At 41.5% G+C, this 11,028-nt stretch overlaps 1 protein-coding gene across 4 annotated transcripts in view; it reads left to right on the top strand.

Moving 5' to 3' along the window:
• The first annotated feature begins 908 nt into the window (after window positions 1-908).
• LOC127437160 (calcium-independent phospholipase A2-gamma-like) overlaps window positions 909-11,028 on the top strand; it is a 37,491-nt gene continuing 27,371 nt past the window's right edge. For all 4 annotated transcript variants that reach the window (XM_051691886.1, XM_051691883.1, XM_051691884.1 and 1 more), the window contains exons 1-7: window positions 909-1,155; window positions 1,829-2,919; window positions 6,313-6,462; window positions 6,585-6,736; window positions 6,836-6,930; window positions 9,942-10,113; window positions 10,187-10,244. In XM_051691886.1, the coding sequence (XP_051547846.1) occupies window positions 1,882-2,919; window positions 6,313-6,462; window positions 6,585-6,736; window positions 6,836-6,930; window positions 9,942-10,113; window positions 10,187-10,244 (1,665 nt within the window). In that variant the 5' untranslated portion in view covers window positions 909-1,155; window positions 1,829-1,881. The remainder of the gene's footprint in view (window positions 1,156-1,828; window positions 2,920-6,312; window positions 6,463-6,584; window positions 6,737-6,835; window positions 6,931-9,941; window positions 10,114-10,186; window positions 10,245-11,028) is intronic.

Below are 11,028 nucleotides of genomic sequence, written 5' to 3'. Positions count from 1 at the left end.
TTTGCATAGACCCGGCTGTACTGTATGCATTTTCCGTAAAACTCAATAAAGCTCATTGGTCTCGTCTTTGTCTCTGGCCATCCTACAACAATGAGCAAACACTAAAATAATACATCTTTAAAATAAAAACACACATCAGACAGACGTCTGGGTGATGTATGTGTGCTATCATTGTAGTCTTGTGCCAAATAGATAAATAAACTTAAGGGCGAACACGGTTAACGCTTGTTTTCTAATTCGTCAACATAAACGTAATGTATTTTCAACATTTTCAAAGTTTTGCAGTTCAAATTGTATTTGTTGCTTTTGCACAATATTTACTCAATTTAAATAATACGTTTTGGCTTTCTTAGTCTGGAATTTATAGTTTAGAAATGCGTGAAACTCTAATTAAAGACGCCAGTGATCTTCCTTTAAAGAAAACAACCTGTCCTGTTAGACCAATCAGCTCTCGGCGCTGTCACTGTTAGACCAATCAGCTCTCGGCGCTGTCACTGTTAGACCAATCAGCTCTCGGCGCTGTCACTGTTAGACCAATCAGCTCTCGGCGCTGTCACTGTTAGACCAATCAGCTCTCGGCGCTGTCACTGTTAGACCAATCAGCTCTCGGCGCTGTCACTGTTAGACCAATCAGCTCTCGGCGCTGTCACTGTTAGACCAATCAGCTCTCGGCGCTGTCACTGTTAGACCAATCAGCTCACAGCGCTGTCACTGTTAGACCAATCAGCTCACAGCGCTGTCACTGTTAGCCCAATCAGCTCTCGGCGCTGTCACTGTTAGCCCAATCAGCTCACAGCGCTGTCACCGTTAGACCAATCAGCTCTCAGCGCTGTCTTGGTGTTGTCATTACCAGCCAATCAGTGAGAGACGTGAAAGCACATGATCATTGTTTTCTTTAGTCTAGAGTCAGTTCAGCAGGGGGATCGATACTCCTGTTCAGTTATTGTCATCTCAAAGCACTGCTGTGTCACAAGAACATTTAAATCACGTTTGTGCTCATGGACGAATTACAGGACAGTGTGGTGTAACACGTGACTCAATGCGGAAGTGACGTCAGAGTGTGCGTTGACCGCAAACAGCAACAACAAGCTCATATTTACACGTTTACTAGCTGAACCAGCGCTTAAACATTGATTATGAGTGTTTAACCAACAGGTAAGTGTTTGTTTAATTATTTGTGTAGTGTTTATCTGCGTGACTCTTACATTTGAACACATATTTAATCTTGTTTTGGGCATTAATACATGTTTTATTCCAGATTACAGGTACAATGTGTAATACATTATCATATCTCACGTTCACATTTACGTGAAATAAAAACAAAAACATAGTCATAATGCAAAGTAGATGCGGTTAAATGACGCAGTTTCATTTGTTATAATGTTTATAATTTGTTCATAGTGTTATAAACATGTTATATATGTTTCAGTTGTGAACATGTTCTGTAGTTGTTTAATTAGAGCTATCATTTAATCACTGTCATCAAAATTATATTAAACATCATTACAGAAAGAGTGTGAAGAAGATCCATATTAACTTTATTATGATTTTACAGCATAATCAATAATTGGAGTAACTACTGAAAATATTACCATGGTAAATATATGAGATGGAAAAATTAAAAATTACAAAATTACTTTGAACTCAGTAACTGACAGCATGTTCATCATGGAAGAGGTGCATTAAAGTCATTGTTTTATGTGAATTGCATTTTTAATGTAATTTATTAGATCACATTGTTGACGCTGAAACTGTGGTGGTAAATAGTTATTAGAGACACTGTAAATGTTTCAATGTAAGCCACTGATGCAGTTGATGTTGTTCACAGGTGTTGTGAAGTACAGATGAAGATGTGACCACTCAGCATGAGGATCTGAAGACATGACTGTCGCATGGCGTCTCGACTGCTGCGTGCTGCACTTATGGCACAGACCTGGATGGGCGTCTGCCACTTTCTCCATTTCTCCCCTGCGGAACCCGTTCAGTAGCTGCAGAGAACGACTGACCTGGAGACACAGCCAAGGCCGGAGGTTCTGCTTCTGTAAGGTGGGTTCACTCGGGTATCGTGTTGGGCTTTACACAAACATCTCCAACTTCAGCACGTCGACATGCCACGGGTCCACGGACCTGAGATACCGCATGTCCCGTCTGCGGAGCACTCTGGACTCTGTCTCAAAAGTGGTGAGCGAGACACAAACAGAGATTATGTCTCGGATCACCCGATTCAAATCCGGCAGTGGCCAGGAGGGCAAAACGAAAGAGACTGGTCCAGAAACAACAGCAAGTGCATCATCACCCTCAACAACACCTGCTATAACTCCACCTGCGGATTTAACGCAGACCACCGCTCCTGCTAAAAACGAGCAGAAAGTGATCAATAAAATAACAGGAACAGCCCAGACCAAAACTGTTGCTCCGCCCACCAACACTCTCATAGCCAAACAGACCACGCCCCTCTTCCACCCCGGGTCAGTCAGCGTCCAGCTGGGCAAGACCTACAACTACCTGTCTCACCATATCAACTCTTACTTTGGCAGCTTACTTAAAACAGAAGAGACTAAATCAAACGTCAAAGACGTCGTCCCATCTGCATCCACCCGACAACAGGAAACGGGTCACATGACCCTTTTGCCAGTGAAAGAACAGCGGGCGACATCTGTGGAACCACTGACCGCCTTCTCTCCCAGTAAAGGACTCGGGAATTACTTCAGCTCCTCTGCGCCGAGCGTTCAAGCGTTAGTAGGGAGCTACATCGCCTCGCTGGTGCCCAGGTTTAAGACTGAACCCAAAAGCATCCCAGTAAAGGCAGATACACGTTCTCCTGATGTGGATACTGCGGTGAAACCAAAGGAAGCACCAGAGAAAGATCAGAGAGCTGCAGAGGAGAAAGCCAGACGCCTGCTGATCCAGAGAGAGAAGGTACGTGTACAATCATCTGCGTTCCTTGCTAACATGTTGGCACTGAGACAGAATTTCACACTGGAAACAATTCCACATGTGTACTTGAGTACAGCACTATAAATGCTTACTGTATGTAATGTGACCTTCTTATTGTCATCATGTGTTCGGCCATTTCTTGGAACTTCTGTTAAAAATAAACTCTCAGAGGGACTCATGCAGTCAGACTGTAATATCTCTCCAGAACTCCTCAGTTATATGGCCGTATCATTAGTGTTCAGTGATGTCAGTTTTACTGATAAGAGATCTGTGTTCATATTTAGTTTGATGAGATCTGTTGAATGCTTGATTCTGACTGGTTGACAGACGTTCTAAGGTGTGCAATTATTTCAAGTAAACGCACGGCTATAAAGTAGTTCCAGGTCTTAACCACATAACAGTTCCATATCATTTCACCAAATTATTTCAGTTATTTCAAAGAGCCGTACAGGCTACCACAACAAAATAACCAATTAAAATAAAGACATTGGTTAAGTACATCAGATAAGAATGACAATGTCTAATATCCTAAATGTATTTACATTTCAGTTGAAAAGCGCCCTCACACTCCTGCTCTCTCTCTCTTTTGCTCTCCCACACACACCCACACGCACCCACACACACCCACACACACCCACACGCACCCACACACACCCACACACACCCACATGCACACACACACACCCACACGCACCCACACACACCCACATGCACCCACACACACACACACACACACCCACATGCACACACACACACCCACATGCACCCACACACACACACACACACACCCACATGCACACACACACACACCCACACGCACCCACACACACCCACATGCACACACCCACACCCACATGCACACACCCACATACAAACACCCACATGCACACGCACACACCCACATGCACACACCCACATACACACACACACACACACACACACACACACACATACATACACACACACACACACACCCACATGCGCACACACACACCCAGATACACACAGACACACACACACACACATGTTGGGCTACCTATCATTATGAGGACTCTCCATAGACATAATGATTTTTATACTGTATGAACTATAGATTCTATCCCCTAACCCTAACCCTAACCCTCACACACACTCACACACACACACTCACACACACACACACACACACACATGTTGGTGCAGCTATCATTATGAAGAGTCTCCATAGACATAATGATTTTTATACTGTACAAACTATAGATTCTGTTCCCTAACCCTACCCCTAAACCTAACCCTCACACACACTCACACACTCACACACTCACACACACACACACACACACACACACACACACACACACACACACACACACTCACACACACAGTCACACACACACACATGTTGGTGCAGCTATCATTATGAGGACTCTCCATAGACATAATGATTTTTATACTGTACAAACTATAGATTCTGTCCCCTAACCCTAACCCTACCCCTAAACACACACACACACACACATATGCACACATACACACATGTACACACACATATGCACACTCACACACAAACATACATACACACTCTCACACACACACACATATGCACACATATGCACACATACACACATACACACATACGCGCACACACACACGCACACTCACACACAAACATACATACACACACACACATACACACATATGCACACATACGCACATACGCGCGCACACACACACACACACACACACATACACACATACATACACACACATATACATACACACACACACACACACACGTTTCCGAGTCTCTGCCCATGCCCATGACCACAGAGGTCATTCCCGAGTCTCTTCCCATGTTCGCGACCACTGAGGTCGTTTCCCATTCATCCAGGACTCTTTGTCTCGAGCCTCCCACGGCTCCGCCTTCCACGGCTTCGCCCCTCGAGCCTGCCACAGCTCCGCCTTCCATGACTTCGCCCATCGAGCCTCTCCTGGCTCCGCCCCCAGAGTCTTCCACAGTTCCGCCCGCTCCCCCAGAGACTTTTCTGTGTTTTCCCCTGATTGTTTCTACAGGTGTTCCTCATTCCCTTGTTTGCCCCTGTGTATTTAAGCCCTTGTTTTCCCTGTTTCCTATGTCAGTCTTCACATGTATTGTCATGTTCTGTACCGGGTTCCCTGAGTTTTGTTTTCATTTTTATTCTGAGTCATCTGTTGTTTCCATTAAAAGCTGCACTTAGATCCTCCATCCTCGCCTGCCATGTTACACATACATACACACGCACATACATAATACCTTGTTGTTCCAATGTTGAAAGGCAGCGCGTCCTCCGTTACTAGTTCTAAAGTGACGTTTTTAAACCAACAAAGGTTCGGGCTGTATCAGAGCAAGACACTGATGTCTTGAGGTGTGGTAACCATGGTATAAGCAGAATAATTGAATAAATAAGTCCATAACCAATAGAAATGAAGATTTGGTGCATGACGCAGGACTTTTAAACTATAAACAAGCCCAAATGATTAGACCCTTATTTTGAAATGACGGAGGCTTAACTCTTACAATTCTCTATATGCAAGCATTTACCAAATGCAGATTTTATAGCCTATATATTCACCAGATGAAGAGTTTGTATATATATTTCACTACATGAGGTTTAATGAGGAATAAGGTTTGTTATTATGTTGGAGACAGGGGGCACATCTCCATATAGTCGCATTTTTCTTTGCATGCTCTCGTTTAAATTGATACATAAAATAACTAAATATGCATTGAAGTGAGGATAAAAATATGGATGAATATTGTCAGTGATGACAGATTTAGGTCCCCATGTGATTGTTTTTATTTCACCTCTAGAGGCCGTTTTAACGGTAGAATCCTTCAGCGCCGGCAACATATAAACACGGAGGAATTGTAATAATAACAGTTTTATTGGCCGTAACCGATTGTTCCAAAAATCAACTAATGGCACTGATTATGTGGGAAATCCGATATATCGCTCTAGCTATCGGTCTAACACATTTAAAATATTCATATAGAATTTATTTAGGAATATAGATGCGCATCAGAAAAGTCATGTGGCTTTGCCTCCACAAGCCATGAGAATGCATAATTCATCAATATCATCACACATCTGAAATGTTGTTTTATGTAATTTATAATAATAATAAAAGAGCCACAGTGGCTTCAACTTCCATTTTCATTTCTGTTTTGCTTCCCTAGAAGTGAAGATTTTGTCCTCTTGAACACATGGGATGGAAACGCAGCTTTATTCTTCAATTGTTTTTGTGATAGTCTGATTTTTTGCATAAATTAAATTCGTAACTTTGATGGAAACATATGTCTGGTTTCGACTGTAGTCTTCTTCATGTAAATGCGAGTGAGATTGTGGTGTTTTGTAGATCATTGCGCGTGTGAGCGTGGACAATCGAACTCGAGCTCTGGTTCAGTCTCTTCAGCGAGCGTCAGACGTGAAGCTCTACATCAGCAGAGTGGAGGAACTCATTCTTCATCTGCTGGAGTTCCCAGAAACACGATCAGTCGCCGTCAAGGTGAGTCCTTCAGTTCACATCAACTGATTCAGCATAAGTTTGTGTGGTGTAGTGGTTAAAGCTGAAGGTTGTGGGTTCAGTCCCTGTAAGGAGCGGGTCACTATCAGCTTTCTCTCTGTCAGGAGAAGGTGATTCCGTGTCTGCTGCGGTTGCGTCAGGCCAGTGATCCGTGTCTGAAGGCGGCTGTGAGAGAAGCTCTGGCTCTGGCGGGTTATATCGAGCCGGTAAAGAACAGAGGAATCCGGATCTTGTCCATCGATGGAGGAGGAACCAGGTGAGCAGCTCTGATTCAGCAGCTTTTGAGACCATCCTAATATTTCTGTGTGGATTTATTTGACTGTATATGATTCTGTGTGTGTGTGTTTTCTCTCAGGGGTCTGTTGGCTCTTCAGACGCTGCACAGGTTGGAGGAGTTGTCAGGGAAACCCATCTATCAACTGTTTGACTACATCTGTGGTGTCAGTACAGGTAACTACACCTGAATCTCCTCTAACAATAACTGTGTGTGTCTGTGTGTGTCTGTGTGTGTCTGTGTGTGTTTGTGTGTCTGTCTGTGTGTCTGTCTGTGTGTCTGTCTGTGTGTGTGTCTCTGTGTGTATGTCTCTGTGTGTGTGTTTGTGTGTCTGTCTGTGTGTGTGTTTGTGTGTCTGTCTGTGTGTGTGTCTCTGTGTGTCTGTGTCTGTGTGTGTGTTTGTGTGTGTGTCTCTCTGTGTATGTCTCTGTGTGTCTGTGTGTGTCTGTGTGTGTCTGTGTGTGTCTGTGTTTGTGTGTGTGTATCTGTGTGTTCATGTGTGTCTGTGTCTGTGTGTCTGTTTGTGTGTGTGTGTGTGTGTTTGTGTTTGTGTTGGTGTTGGTGTGTGTGTGTGTGTGTGTGTGTGTGTGTGTCTGTGTGTGTCTGTGTGTGTCTGTGTGTGTGTGTGTGTGTGTGTGTGTTACAGAATGTATGTTAGATAGAGAGAGTATCTGTTAAAATAAAGTCTCTGTTCTGTATTTTGTCTTGAGGGGAAAATAATAATAATTTTTAAACCCAAATTTTGACAGTAACTCTGACTTCTATGGAAGTATTTTATTGACAAATATCTTTGGGGAAAAAATAAATTCTTTTCTAATGAAAAATAAACACATTGCATGCTTGCATTTTTTGGGGATGTAATTCATATGGTTGTATATTTAAGATGTGAATATTTCAATTGAAAACAAAATGTTACCATTATATTTAGCTTTGCAAATTCAGTGTTTAAAATTCTGTTGGAAATTCAACCTTGTGCATCCTGACATTTCAGGGAAAGCAGTGGAGGGCCAATGCACAATCTTTTTTCAAATGATGTAAATATACAACCATATGAAATTGCATCCCCCTGTTAATGCAATGTGTTTGAATAGTAGCACACCCAAACTAAATTGTAATAAATCATTTAATGTACATCTTATAAACTGAATTAAGATCAACAGGCGCTAGACAGGTTTAGACTGTCAGAATGAATATATTCATCCCACAATAGCTCTAAAAGTCACCGGTTATGAAGGTGTAAATATATACAGTGAGATTTTTCAAATTCACAATAAGACTGTTCAGTTTTCACAATAAATATTTTCCAGTTAACACAAACAAAGGCAAATATTCCTAAAATAGCATGCAAATAAATCAAAACATCAAAGATCAATATACAACAAAACACAATTAATAATAGAAAACAACAGTTGAAAGTGTGTGAGAGAGTTCATGTGTGTTCAGAGTGTTTGCATGTACTCTTGTGTGTGGGCAAAACACAGACGGTCTACCTTCCACCAGACTTGCACACAGTTCAGCTTCACCACACCTGTTTTATCTCAATTCTTGTGGCACTGCACACTTTTGTACTGCCCCTCTGGCACTGACGAGTGGACGTTTTATTTGCTCTCTGTAATTAGGCGGGGTCAGATGCTTAAAGGAACATGTTACGTTTTTTAATTAGTGCAATTCAGTGTGCTTTTTTATTCAAAGGCATTTGTCATTAACATACTTCCATAGAATAAATATTCCCTCTAATGATGACAGGGGGCGCTGTTCACAACTGTGTATGTGTGTTAGAGGAGATTTCTCAATCTTTCTGAGAACAAATGATCTGAAAATACCTCCAGAAGAATGGCAGAACTTCACAAAGACTCCCTTCTAACAAAGCTTTGATGTTTATGTCCATTGTGTTTTGGCACTGCTCTTCTGTTCTGATGAACCTCATGTTTGAGGTTACCTGTGATCAGAGTTTTTGAACACTGATTGTTTTTATGTCACTCAATATTTACTCACTCAATTATGGAATTTTGTTCCCAAAAATCGTCCGTAGTGCAACTATTAAAGGAATATTCTGTGTTCAATACAAGTTGAGCTCAATCGGCAGCATTTGTGTCATAATGTTGATAACCACAAAAATTAACATCGATTCGTCCCTCCTTTTCTTTAAATGTGTGTTCCAGTGAGACACTTACAATGGAAGTCAATGGGGTCAATCTGTAAACATTAAAATACTCACTGTTTCAAAAGTATAGACACAAGACATAAACAATATGTGTGTTAACATGATTTTACTGTGATGAAATCACTTACTAACCACATCTGTAGAAAGTTATAGACAATTTTACAACTTTGTTACCATGACGATGTAACGCTTTAAACCCTAAAATGAAGATTTAAACAACGTTACAGCTCAAATAACACACCAGCTTTAACAGAATTAATGTAAGTGCTTTTATAAAATTATAATCTTCACATTTCTGACTTTAAACCCTCTAAAAATGGACCCCATTGACTTCCATTGTAAGTGTCTCACTGGAACACACATTTTAAAAAAATATAATATTTTTTAACATTTTGCCACAAATGTTGTTGTTTAAGTTTAACTTGTATTGAACCCGGAATATTCCTATGAGGTTAGTTTATAAATTGTAATTATCGGGGGGTTCTGTGTATATCAGCGAGTACTGACGCTGACTATCACACCTGGAGTCGCGAGTTCGAATCCAGGGTGTGCTGAGTGACTCCAGCCAGGTCTCCTAAGCAACCAAATTGGGCCGGTTGCTAGGGAGGGTAGAGTCACATGGGGTAACCTCCTCGTGGTCGTGATTAGTGGTTCTTGCTCTCAATGGGGCGTGTGGTGAGTTGTGTGTGGATTGTGGAGAGTAGCATGAGCCTCCACATGCTGTGAGTCTCCGTGGTGTCATGCACAACGAGTCACGTGATAAGATGCACGGATTGACAGTCTCAGAAGTGGAGGCAACTGAGATTTGTCCTCTACCACCCGGATTGAGGCGAGTAACCGCGCCACCACGAGGACTTAGAGCACATTGGGAATTGGGCATTCCAGATTGGGGAGAAAAAAAAAATAACAATAATAAATAAATAAATTGTAATTATCTTCCATTAAGAACAGTAGATGTGCATGAGCAGTCTTACACAGATATACTGTATATTGAACATGTATGTGTGTGTTTTGTGTGTTCAGGTGCAATATTAGGCTTCATGTTGGGTGTTTTCCACTTTCCTCTGAAGGAGTGTGAGGATCTCTACAGGAAGTTGAGTTCTGACGTCTTTAAGCAGAATGTGATTGTGGGAACAGTGAAGATGAGCTGGAGTCACGCGTTTTACGACAGTGAGATCTGGGAGAAAGTGCTCAAGTGAGTCAATCATGTCACAGAAACAAACATACGGATCACATGACAGCTGTTTCATCATTTCAACTCTTCACAGGGAGAAAATGGGCTCAGATCTTCTCATTGAAACATCTCGTGACCCCGACTGCCCAAAGGTGAGACAAAAACATGTTCAGTTCTGTTCCTGAGTTTGAACAGGGTTTCAAGTCTAACATTCACAAGGTCATTAAATGTTGTATGAAGGATTGTTTTCTCGTTGCGCTGAAGTAGAGTGACCAGACGTCCCGTTTTTAAGAGGTGTGTCCCGACAATTCTCTAAACAATGTAATTATGTCCTGGTTTCAGCTGGTAGGCTCACTGATGTTTTCTAACTACATTTAATATAATAATTTTCCTTCTCGCTAGTGTCTTTGGTATCGTTTGCAGAGATGTATCGTATGTTGATTTGACGATACTTTCATTCTAGTCTTTCAGCAAATCTGCTGAAATGTATCTGGTTACTATAGCAATGACATCATGCGCCCTTCGTCATCCTGTCAGTCAGCACAAGTAGAAATGCACCAATAAAAAATGAGTTTTCAACAACGAGCTGAAAGAAGCCAATCCATTTGTTCGTGCAACACATGAATATGTAAACGAGTATTTTTCTGTCACTGTTAATGTTCATTTCCTCATGAGCACGGAGGTAAATTAATGTCACATTCAGACAGATACTTTTTACATAGTACAAGCACTTATATGTTGAACATGGATAGTATAGTCTACATGGAATCTGTACTTTAAAAAAAGCTCAAATGTGGTTAAATCGTGAAAAAACTAAATCTAAATGAACTATACATTTTCACAAACTATATAGCCTATACAGTTAAGTGCAGAAGTTTGCACACCCCTTTCAGAACGTATATAAATATAAAATGTGCTCTTATTTACACAAATCAT

The sequence above is a fragment of the Myxocyprinus asiaticus genome, chromosome 48, assembly GCF_019703515.2.
Source record: "Myxocyprinus asiaticus isolate MX2 ecotype Aquarium Trade chromosome 48, UBuf_Myxa_2, whole genome shotgun sequence".
NCBI lineage: Eukaryota > Metazoa > Chordata > Actinopteri > Cypriniformes > Catostomidae > Myxocyprinus > Myxocyprinus asiaticus.
This window is presented reverse-complemented; position numbering and strand designations above follow the sequence as displayed.